The sequence below is a fragment of the Benincasa hispida genome, chromosome 11 (genome assembly GCF_027475165.1).
Source record: "Benincasa hispida cultivar pf3 chromosome 11, pf3_genome.v1.1, whole genome shotgun sequence".
Taxonomy (NCBI): domain Eukaryota; kingdom Viridiplantae; phylum Streptophyta; class Magnoliopsida; order Cucurbitales; family Cucurbitaceae; genus Benincasa; species Benincasa hispida.
In genome coordinates this window covers 57284054-57296904 of record NC_143488.1, presented here as the reverse complement: position 1 = coordinate 57296904, position 12851 = coordinate 57284054, and the positions used below count along the sequence as shown (strand labels likewise).

The 12851-nt window shown below is 35.3% G+C and overlaps 1 protein-coding gene across 2 annotated transcripts; it reads left to right on the top strand.

The window, feature by feature from the left end:
- Positions 1-297: 297 nt before the first annotated feature.
- Positions 298-6011, top strand: LOC120090390 (TOM1-like protein 6). Of its 2 annotated transcripts, none has more exons than XM_039048018.2 (8): positions 298-1125; positions 1820-1898; positions 2081-2179; positions 2959-3072; positions 3301-3546; positions 3625-3710; positions 3928-4218; positions 4432-6011. In XM_039048018.2, the coding sequence occupies exons 1-8, from the start codon at positions 1004-1006 to the stop codon at positions 5543-5545; spliced, it is 2151 nt and encodes a 716-aa protein (XP_038903946.1). In that variant the 5' UTR covers positions 298-1003; the 3' UTR covers positions 5546-6011. The 2 variants fall into 2 exon arrangements, with proteins under 2 accessions (XP_038903946.1, XP_090162913.1); XM_090306787.1 differs by lacking the exon at positions 298-1125 and adding an exon at positions 1346-1596.
- Positions 6012-12851: the final 6840 nt, after the last annotated feature.

Here is a 12851-nt window from a genome sequence, read left to right as displayed (position 1 = left end):
AATTTCTTTTAAGGTGCATCTTGAAATACACAAAAATATTTGTTCTTTTCAAAATTTATAAACGACTTTTCTAATACATATATATAAAACAACAAACTAGTAGCACGACTATTTTGCAAGAATTTTTTTTAAAAGTATAAGAATTAGATTTTGACATTTAGAAAAAGAAATATGAAAGTAAAAGAAGCACCGAGATATAGGATGATAGAATTTTAGTTCATACCATTTTTCGTCAAAATAGACCCAACTTGGAGTTATCGTCATTGATAACTGATATGTACTCATTCTCTCAAAATTAGAGGTCGAAACATCTCTAGAAAAAAAAAAAAAACTCAGGTAAATTACTTATTTGAGAAAAAATCATACTAATTAAAAGAAAATGAAAGTTGAAAATTGAAAATTGAGATGAGTGATGAGTTTTGAATTATGATGGACGGCTACGATTAAGGTGGTAATTAGGTCGATGGTATTTTTGGCGAAATAGACACCGTGGGATAATGGGCAATGGAACATGATGGTGCCACGTGGCGTGCAAATTGATCGGAAAATGATATCGCTTACTGGATGAAAGCTCAAGGACAGGCGTTCTAAACTGGAAGGGCTAATGATGCCGAAAAAGAAAGATGAAAAGGAAGAGGCAGTATAGGAAAGATAAATATAAATAAAAATCATCTATTTTGTTTGTTTGTATTTTTCAAAAGAAAAAAAAAAAAAAAAATTCAATTCTTTTGAGGAAGAAAAGAAAGCGGAGAGTGAGAGGAAGGGAGGGAGAGAGAGACGTTTGACGAATGTATGTGGTATGAGAAGAAAACAAGAAAATCCCTAAAAAGTTATTCTGAACTTTCCAATTTCTTTCGTCGTAGGGACGAAGGCGGTGGATTATCCTTCAAAATCATGCTTCTGAATCTTCCATAATTCCCGTTGTTATCTTAATTTTTTGTTTTTCTGCGGATAAACGTAATAGGTTTCTGTTTCATCAGAGAGACGGGGAACGGAGGTAAGGATGTCTTTATCCTCTTCTTCTTCAGCGACTGTAGCAGTGGAGAAGGCCACCAGCGACCTTCTAATAAGTCCCGATTGGACTATGAACATCGACATATGCGATTCCATCAATTCTAATCATTGGTAAATCAACCAATTCATTTTCCCTTTGACTTTCTTGCCTTTTCAATTTACGCTTCGATCATAATCTTTCATGCCTGAAACTCCTTTTGATTACTTCTTTCTTCATTTCTTCTATGCGATGTTAGACATGGGGACATATCCTGTTTTTTTCCGTATGTGAAGTCATATAATAATCAATTTATATCCAGTTTTTTGTTCTCTCTCTTTTTTTTAGTAAGGTGCTGTTTGTTGGAAATATTCTTTACCTGTGAATATTGTATTTCAGGATTCCTGTTATTATTTGTGTCATAATTTATTTTTGTTTTTTTCGATGGCTTTAATCCTAATAGCGTTCGCTTGATTTCTCTGGAGGTGATATTAGTAGGGGATGGGGGGTTATATCAGGGGGTGGATGTCATTTCTTCCCTTCCCCTTTCTGAAAGTGATGTTTAGAACCACTTTTTTGGCGAAGGAAGTTCTGTTTGACATCAAGTTAGTATTAGGCTGATTGTTTATGTATTTGATTCTTAATTGGTGTTTTTTTTCTTATAATTATTTTCTTGGTTGGTGAGGAAGAGGGGAAGATGGTGTACTAGGCTTTATCTAGAAGCGTGTGGGACTATGCTTCCCTTTTACCGTTAGTTTCCATGTTTTTAGCTTCCTCTTCCTTTTGCTGAAATTTGGTAGCCAATTTTGTGTGTGGTCTGTTCCTCAGGCAGGCGAAAGATGTCATGAAAGCTGTGAAAAGAAGGTTACAACATAGGAGTCCTAAAGTTCAGCTGCTGTCTCTAACGGTGATTTTTTCCCTTCCCAATTCCTTCTCACGCTGCCCCCCCGTGCCCAACCCAAAAAACTAAAATGAAATGTGAAAAAGCTTGTCCTCTCTACATGCAATTGATCGTCAAATATATGCCCTGTAGTAAGTTTTAGATTCAAGATGTCTGAACAAATGCTTTGTTGTCCTTGTGAAATATAGCTTATCGAGACAATGGTGAAGAATTGTGGTGATTATGTCCATTTTCAGATAGCCGAGAGAAATATTCTAGGAGAGATGATCAAAATTGTGAAGAAGAAGGTAAAAGTTTTAGTTCTTTTATTTGGTTTATCATTTGTGCCTTTTTTTTATAGTAATTCTACGTTCAATTGTATTTTTCTTCCCTTTCTTGATAGGAATGTTGTGTATTTACTAGGCCTATTAGATCAAGCTTCGTCGTTCTTTTTAAGTGGACGTGTTGTCCTTGGTTTTTAGTCAGCCTGATTCCTTCCTCCCATTGGGCTGTAGCTCATGTGTCTTTTGACACTGTTTTGACTAGAGTACTCCCATGGATACTTTGCACGAATGTTTGAATTTGTGGGCATTTGTATGATTTAGATGGAGTGGGAAAAACTGTCATTCTTTTTATCCATAACAACTACGGTAAATCTTGTGTAGCATTCCTCTCAAGGACTCTTCCTCCTCTAAAGAACCACCAACCTGACAGAGTTTCCAGGAGCAGCACAGTAATATCCCCTGGATAGGAACGAGCTGCCCAACATTTTCCCAAAGAAATTATTGTAGTTGACAAACTAATACTGTTATTTGATTAATTGATTGAGCTTGAAGGATTGAAAAGAGGGTCTGGCTTAGTATGATAGACTCAGACTTCTTTGTTTTGCTTGTTTAGAAATTATCCAAAGCTCAGGCAAATGTTACTCAACTTTAACGAGCGTGTTTTTTCTGAGCTATATGCCTGTAAGTAGGGTACTTTGGTATTGATCTGTCTAACCTTTGGGTTATCTGAATACTGGGTGTATGATGAATGTATGCACTTTATCCAAATGTATCATTTACGTCCAGATTTATCCATGATGCAGGCAGACATGAATGTGAGGAACAAAATTTTAGTGCTATTAGATTCTTGGCAGGAGGCATTTGGTGGACCCGGAGGAAAGCATCCTCAATATTACTGGGCGTACGATGAATTAAGGGTATGCACTACTGTTGAGAACTGTCTATTTGCTCTTTATGTGATTTTCTGACTGACAGCAATCCGGAAATCCTGTTAACAACAGTAATTTTTTGGCTATATTCATTGACATTTACAATATATTGAAAAATCTCACGGTCATATTATTCATAATTAAATCCTTGCATTCATATTCTCATATATTTCAAACTTTTTTAGAGTTTATTAATCAGATTTTTTATGGATGCAGCGGTCTGGAATTGAATTTCCCAAGCGTTCATTAGATGCTGCTCCAATTTTTACACCACCTGTTTCAAATCCAACCCTAAGGATTACACAAGCTGGTTACGGAATGCCTAGTAATTCATCAAGGAGGCTTGATGAGACAATGGCGACAGAGATTGAAGGCCTAAGTTTGTCAAGCTTGGATTCCATGCGTAATGTTATGGAGCTCTTGAATGACATGCTGCAAGCTGTGACTCCTGGAGACTCTCTTGTATGTTCAATGTTGTTTTCAGAATTGTCATGCTTTTCTCAAGAAAAAAGTTCTCACACATCTCATCTCTGCTTCTAGGCTGTTAAAGATGAAGTGATTGTAGATCTTGTAAGCCGTTGTCGTGCCAATCAAAAGAAGTTGATGCAGATGTTGACTACAACGGGGTTAGCTCACTAAATTACTGTAGGCTTATGTTTGTATCCATCTATTTTATCGTGTGCTTTCATTCTCTCTCTCTCTCACAAAGCCAGTGGGTCAAGACTTAACTGCTACAATTTGGGGTGTTTCAATTGTTCTGTAGCGACTGGGTGTGTTCTACAAGAGGTCCAGAAATTCTATTTTTGAGTTTTTGTATGATGATTTTTTTTCTGGGTCCTGTAGGGATGAGGAACTTCTTGGTCGAGGTCTGGAGCTAAACGACTCCTTGCAAACTTTACTTGCTAATCATGATGCAATTGCTTCTGGTTCTGTGTTGCCAACTCAATCAACAAATCTGAGCCCTCAGATGCCTGAGTCATCTGCTGCTGCACAGAAAGCCAATGAAATAAGAGGTTCAAGCATAAGAGATTCTAGTCCACCAAATGTGAATACTCCATCAACTGCTTCTGTAGCAAGGACCCAGATAGTGGAGGATGACGAAGAGGAGGATGAGTTTGCCCAACTAGCTCGAAGGTCAGTCACGATTGATTGCCAGGTTTTCATATTCATCTATAATCGATAGGGATAATAGTAGACTTCAGCTGTCTATTCTTGGATGATCTCTAGATGTCGGTGCTAATAATTCAGTCAAGATAACACAGGCAAATAGATTATATTCGATGGTTTGCAGTCTGATCTTTTTTCCTTTTTGGCTGAATGTAAATGTTAAAACCTTTCAAATGGCAGGCACTCTAAATCACAGCCTGTACCTAGTCAAAGCTCTTCTACCGAAACTGTTGAGAACTTGGCATTGGTGAGCACAGGCAATGCAGTTACTTCATCCATGCCAGCATCCTCTAATACTTGCACTGCATTAGCTCTACCAGATCCTCCTGCACCAGTCAAGACTTCAAAAGAGCAAGATATGATTGACCTCTTGAGTATCACTTTATCAACATCATCAACCTCTCCTCATACTCCTCTCACTCCACCTGCATCAAGCCAAAATACACATCAGGTCCCTGTATCGTCGTCAAATACACAGAGATATCATCATCAGCATTCTGCCAGCGAAGGTCAGGTACCTTATAACAGTTACGTTGTGCCATGGGCTCAACCTGGACCCCAGGTTCAGTTACAATCACAAACTCAACCACAAGTACTATCGCAGCAACAATTTCAACCTCAGCCGCAGCCACAACAACAATTTCAATCACAGCCTCAGTCGCAGCAGCAACAACAATTTCAACCTCAGCCTCAGCCACAACCACAACAATTTCAACCTCAGCCTCAGCCACAACCACAACAATTTCAACCTCAGCATCAGCCACAGCCGCAACAACAATATCATTCTCAGCCACAGCCACAGCCACAGCCACAACGACAATTTCAACCTCAGCCTCAGCCTCACCAACAACAATTTCAGCCGCAGCAGCAATTTCATCCACAGTATGCTCAATATTCTTCAGGTTACTACCCTTCCCCACCTTGGGCAGGTTCTTCTCTTAATGCCAACCACCAAAGTAATGTCTCTGTTTCGAATATGGGTTATCTTCGTGGGAAGGAACCTGCACTGTCTACCTCTTCATTGCCTGCTAGACCTTTGCAGCATCTTAATTCATTCCCATTGAGAGGAAATAATGAGTTAGCTATGCGTGGAGGAGGAGACTCATGGGCAGCAGGTGCCCCTAGGAACTCAACACCTTCAACAACACAAAAGCCGTTCATTCCATCATACAGACTGTTTGAGGATCTAAATGTTTTTGGCAGTACAGATCCAAGATTGAAGGTGACTAGCAGTAACGCAACTTCTAGCTTAGCCGGAAGTTCTGGCCAAAGTATGGTGGGGGGGAGAAAGTGAAAACAGTCGGCTCATGAGCTGGAGAAATTCTCCTTGTCTATATAAAAAGTATCCTTTTCATCTTTGTGATGTATTTAAAACAGGATTGGCAGGACATAGTTTTCTTGTGATCATTGATTATGGAATTGAAGCAAATTGTGAGTTGTAAATTTTATTTTTCTGTTCATAAATGATCTACTTTGTCATGCTTTTCGGGTGGGCTGAACCGTTGCATTGAAGATGTAAAAACCCAACAGGACAACAATCTTTGGTCGAATCAGACGTTGGTCCATGGAGGTAACTCTAGAGTCTAGCATGTACCCTCTAGGTTTTCGTTACCTTTCTTTTACTTCCCTCTATATGATATGGTCAGTTACAAAATCACAAAATTTATGTTGAATTGATTACCTTTCATGGTTGTATAATAGTTACATTTTTACCTTAATGTCCTTTCAATAATTATTGGATCCGTTCCATTATTGCCACACATTATTGATTTCTACTAATATGTAAGTTTATCACCAACTGATTTTTATATGCATCAATGTTGAGGGACTAAATTGCAATATGTTTACATAGTAGGGATTATAATTAAAACATTTCAAGAAAAAATCAGAATATTAAGAGACTAAACCTATATGTTTTGAGGACCAAGAAATCCACCCATTTGTAGTAATATATATATTAATCTTATCAGTTTATGTCAGATAATTAAAGTTTGTGGGAATTGGATCCAAGACTTGAAAGAAATGATTAGAATATTCCATTTTGTGAATACTTCATGTACAACTTCATAATGTCCTCATCTTTTTAATTTGTGAGTTCATGAATGGGCCCTCGGCCATCAAAATCTCCACACTCTCAATGGTATTAAGTCATAAGTGTAGAGTTGTTTGTTTGTGTTTCTGGTAGAGAAAAAGAACATAATAGCTCCAACATGCTCTTCCTTGATGCCGTTGATATAATTCCTACATTTTCCAATTTCTTTCTCAGAAAAAGCATACTCATCTCTGATGAATTTGCACCTTTATTGTTCGATCTCTTCTCCGTGATTGCTTCTGTTTTTCAACTCAATTGAAACCAACCTTGTTGGTTCCCTCTCACTAATGTGTTTGGTTGCTGTAATTGTAAGCTCATTATTATATGCAATAATGCAAGTTTCTGATATTTTTTACCTGTTTGCAAATGGCAACATTCCTCCTCTATGAATTATGATAAGCACAGAGATCTAATTTGACGGCCAAGTGGTAGAATTCTTAATTGATTTACATTGAAGTTTAATTGATGTTTTGTTTGTTTTCTAAATTCAGAAAATGTGCACCCAAATTTGTGGAGTTATTACCACTGCTTCCAGTGGGATTCCATTCCCAAGTCCCTACAAAAATTGAATAATAATGATGATAAATGGTTTAATGTGGTTAATTTATTTAATTAATACGAATAATAAGAATCGGAACTTTGGGCATGGTGACAATGTGTGGGACGACGGCTTGGGCTTGGAAACCCCAGAAGTGGGTTCCTGTATGGCCGAACCCAGCTGGGACTTAGCTGCCAATTACCCAAATTAATCAATTTCGTATACACATAATTCAACCTTAATTACTAAAATCAATATATCCATTCCCAACCGACGGGTTTCATATAAAAGCAGAACATAGACGTGGAAGGTTCTGATTGGTTGCCTTTTGTTTGATGTCATATTTAGGCATGGAATTGGTATTGGTGGGCAGGCATTGATGCAACTCCAATGTTCCTTCCCTTGCATTCCCATATTCAGCTTTCTCAATTGGACAATTCCATTTTCTTCATACTTTAGACTTTTCAAATGCCCAAGACAAAATAATCTTTTACAAAAATGGCCAAACAAATTTTTCTCCCTCAAAATGGCTAAACAAGTGTTGGGTTATTTATTTTGTGAAGGCCCAAGGTCCATTAGGGCTAAATTTTTTTTTTTTTTTTTAATTTTTAAATAATCTTGCAGCCGCCGGTTTGTAACTGAAGCACACAAATTACATATCGGGATATGCATTGAACATAAGATAGGCTTGATCATATATGTTGGAGAGTTCATGCTTGATCTTCATCTATATTCTCCCAACAAAATACAGAAACCGCCGGTGGTAATAGAAATCCAGATTGGAGATGAGTTGATGCCACAGACTGTCAAATGAAGGGATTTATTGAAGAAGTTTGTTATTTTTTTTTTTTTATTATTAATTTACATAATTAAACTCGATTTATAACTTATAAATTTACATCGAGTAATAATTTATCATTCTTTATCTAACAAAGAAAAGATTTACCATTTATAGCATATCAATTAATAATTTATTAACTTTTAAGAAGCACGTATCAGTTTTGACTATTCAATGACATGATTCAACAGAAGTGAAACATGTTTCATAAATATAATTAAGGACGGAACCTTTCTAATTGATTTAGTTTCTGAGGGATATGAATTATAAAATAGTTTTGTGGACCTATTTAAATGTCTACCACTCATTTTTGTTATTCTGAATTTGAAAATTGTGAGAAACAAAATATAGATGATTGAAACTTGTAATTTATGTTTGATATTATTATATTGCGAAAGAAAGTGAAACATTCAAATTGGATTAAAACAAATTCGATTAAATTCATTGCTTCAAAACAGATAATATTTCATTTATAAATTTGACATAGGAAAGTTAAACTTGTAGTTAATTATTTGGTGAGTTATGTTTTGATTTGGTGAAATAACAACTTAATTGAGTTATGTTTCTATTATTATTTATATTTTATTTTATTTGATATTTTGGGAGTTACCAAATTGCTAGAGTCTATAAATTTTTCATCCCCTTCGTTTCTTTTTTATTTTGAGTTAGTTGAAAACAAGTATCCAAGGGTTCTACTAATTTTATTGATATGAAGTTGTTTTATAGAAATTAGTTATTGTATCTGGTTGAGACGATCGTTGTAACGTGCTTGCAACTCGGATAAAATGAATATTTATCTTCAAGAAGTATTTATTAGAAGCATGACGACTATAAACTTTTGGGTTTATAAATTTATGGTTATTTCAATTTTCAATCAATGTTATTATATTTGAATTAGTTTTGAGTTTATAAATCGTTGTTGTATATAATGTGGGTGTACATTTACAGTATCATTATTTGTATCCAATTATAAAATGTAAGGAATATTCTTGTATATTATTAAGTTGTTATGTGCACATAATGTTCTCTCAACACAACTTATATAAGCAATGGATGATTTTACGAGTCTTAAGGAGCGTGTTAAACCGAAGTTGTATGTCTTAATCATCAATGCAAGTGCTTTTTTATTGTTTGTTTTTAGAAGGTGGATAGGACCAAAGAAACTGGCACACAATAATTTAATTTAATTGCACTGTTGTTTGATAATAATTATATTATATATCCGGAGGAATAATAGGTTTGAGAAATTATAAAAAGTAAAAATAAATAGAAAACAAAAACAAAAACAATGACCTTAGTTCACGTCAAATAGCACCATCTACTCTGATAGATTTAGAAATCCTCCAAATTTGGATTAAAATGAGAGGTGCAGTCTCCGTTGAACTCAATAATAATTGACATGTGTTAATTTTTATAGTTTTAAAAGATATTAAAAAAATATTTTTTATATGGTTTGAGGAAGAGAGATGAATATATGAAACTGGGTGTAATTTAGACTACAGCTAACTATTGCTCTTTGCATTAATAATTTACATTTAAAAGGAAAATAGAAAGGATCATCCCAATAGAACACATCTTCTCACTCCCTCTTCTTTCTCTACTTCCTTTCCCTTCTTTAATTTGTATTTTATCTCTACCAACGATACCACTCCTTTCTCTATATTTTGCTTATAATCACGACAACGGAAACAATAAATGATAAAGTTGTTTCTTCTTTCTTTGACAACAAACAGAGTTTTTTAGATACCAAACAAATCGAATGGAGAGAGTAAGAGTAAGAAAGTGAGCAAAACTAGAACAAAAGTGAGGAAAAAAACAATTAAAACAATGTGTGACGCCAACAAAAAATTAAAAAGCTAGTCAAATTGCATTGTCATCCATACAAAAAATTTATAAATCAACTTTTGGCCATTCGTACAAAAATCTCATAAAACAATATGTAATTTAATTGTAGTTGTATATATGTGTGGTATCGGGCATCATTAACATCATCATTGATCAAACCATTTTGTCAATTTATTAAAAGTTTGGCTGAAATAAGGGGCAGAAGAAATTCTAAACTTTAAAGAATAGTATAGGACGGCAAATGCATATATATATCATCCACCGCCACCCTTTGCACTTTGCAGCTACCGCTTTCGAGTCTCTCCTTTTTGTTTGTTTAAACAATCATTTTTATTTTTCTATTCATCCAATGAGCCCCCCTCAAATCAAACGACACCGTACCACAATCATATGTTATAATATAATATAAACTCCCTTCTCTCTTTATTGGTTACAACATCTTATCTTATTCTAAATTATACCTATGTTGTGTAATATGGCCGAAGCATCAATGAGATTAGGGTGCTTCCAATTAACTCATATTTAATAAACAAAAATCTTTTATGGGGCTACTTGGCAGCTCACTCGTAGGACAATATTAAAACAACATTAAGACTTTTACTTTACATTATTAAAAATACTTGGCCATTCGTATTTTCTTTTACACGTTTTTTTGTGTTTCTAGTTTTTGGCGTGTTGTGTGGCCTTGAAGCTTTGAATTATCTTTCCTTTTTTATTGCAGATTTCACATTATTATTTCTGTTTCTGGTGGCTGATTTTTATTCTTGTCATTTCTGTCTTCTTGCCTTTCGTGATCAATTATATATATTTCTTGTTCTCGTTCTCGTTCTTGAGCACAACTCTCTTTGTGTTGCATTGTGTTTATGGGAAAAAGCATGTCGCATCATTATGTAACTGATTATTCTTTTACGAGACTGTCGGGATGATTGCATTGCTTGATGGTTTGTTAAAGTCATTCAAAGTAGAAAGGCTCTCACGCTAGACTCTTACGGTATAAGGGTTCAAGTTGAAGGATTGTTCAACTAACTAATGAAAATAGTGCGAAACTTCATGTACAGAGACATTGAATTTAGGGGAGCCTAAATCTAACTGTTATATTGAAGAAGAAACGTCGAGTTTAGGGAGAATTTAAACAATTCATTAGAAGAAAACTATTTTTGTATCAAGATAGTTTGTCTATCAAATAAGGATCTCTCTGTAATCACTTATCTTTACTAGTGGAACCTTTTCGTTTAGGCACACAAGTACCTCCTAGACATAGGTTTGATTGCACTGAACTGGATTACCAAATTTTCTCTCTCTTACGTCAATCTTGTTATAACCCATATTTATGACTTTGTGTTCAACTAGCAAGTAGAAGTAGTAATATCTCTTAATTTTCAATATGTTAGTTATTGACTCAACTCACTCCACCAGTCTCCCAATACAACAATTAATTGTTGCCTTATGGTCTTTTTATTCCCACCGTAGCATCATCATTGCACACCATTTCTTCAATACTCGATCAAATTAATTATTTGTATACATGCTACCTATGTACATATGCACCGTCAAGGACAAGATCAATCATAACTTACTCTCTCTTTTTTAAATAAGTGTTTATATTTTACTAACTAAAATTTGAAGGGTCCGACCTAAAAATTAGACAAAAGATGTAAAATGACCCGATTTTTTTAAAAAATATCGAACGACTCCTTTGTTGACATCAAATTCGAGTGAAATTACCAAAATATATTATGTGTACGCAGAAAAGTAGTCTCGCTCTTGCTCCTCTAGTCTGTCTCGCTCTCCCTTCTTTTTTCACTCACAAATCATTATATCTCTCGCTCTAACTTGACTCGTTCTCTCTTCTTTTTTTCACTTACAAATCACTATGTTTCTCGTTCTCGCTCTCTCTTCGTTTCATCACTCACAAAATCACTCCTCTCTTGTCTCTTGCTCACTGGAGTCAGTCGCGTCGAAGCTACTCACATGGATTCGTCGTGTCGAGAAAAAGAAGAAGACGTACAGAGGAGAAGAAGCCGGAAAAGAAGAAGATGACGTGTAGAGGAAGATTTCTCCCATCAGAGAAGAGGAAAAAGAAAAAAGAAGGGCAATAATGTAACTTCACGTGGTCACGACATTAGCAAAGAGGCATTTGACATTTTTATCAAAAATTGGATCATCTGCCATTTTGAATATTTAAAAGGGGTCTTTTTGAGATATTAATCCGAAACTGGAAATGGAGGCCGAAGCGAGGTGGTGACCATTTTGGGCCCAAATACATGATTAAGGCTGGAGGCCCATTTATTACAGAATTGGGCCGAGCAGAGTATGGAAGTTGGATGATTGAGGCCCAGAAGGAAGCCCAAACGGAAAATAGGGGAAGTTGAAGCGACGTCGAAGATGAGACGTCAGAGAAACGTGAGAAGGAAGTCAGGAAAGGGCGGGGCACACGTGGACCCGAAACGTGGCAGACAGATAAGAGTATGAAATTATGGAAGTGAGGAAAAGATGCAGCCCACTACAGAGAAAGTCGCAATCCATTCAGCTAACTCCTCTCATTTTGTTTTTTTTTTGTTTGGTCCCACGTGGATCCCACGTGGATCCCTTTCCTCATTCCACTCCCACTCTCTTTTCTACCCTTTTGGCATACCAAACCAACTTCAACTTGACGCTATAATGCGACAAATATTCGTTCTTATTTCTTACTTATCTTTTTTGCACTATACTCCAACATACAACGAATAAACAATCTATATATATATAACAATATTTTTTAAATGAAATTTTCAAATTTAACGAGCATAACTGAAGCATACTTCAAAAATAAAATTCAAGACAGTTTTCTATAATTTAACCTTAAGAAAATTAGCTAAAACTATTTACATTTTGCACTAACCAACTTGATTTGCCATTTGAAGTAAAATTAAGTTTTTCATTTTACTTCTACAAAAATTCTCTGAAAACTAAACATAGAACTATAGAAAGTTATTTTTTTCCAAGGACATAGAAAGTTGAATAAACATAGATATAAATTTGTTTTTAAGCATCCTTAATAAGCAAATGTCACATCGTTTTCACAATGACCTTCTAAAATTATCGTAACAAGAATGAAATTGAGGAATAGGGTGAGTTGAAAATTGAGATTGGCTCAATTAGGAGTAAAAAAAGAAGGTTAAAAGAATATGATGCAAAATAAATAAAGAAATACAAAGAGAAGTGTCACATGGACAGGCTGTAGGGAAAAGATAGCTTTAATTACGGCTGGAATTTACTATAGCAATTATGGATAAAAAAAAAATAAT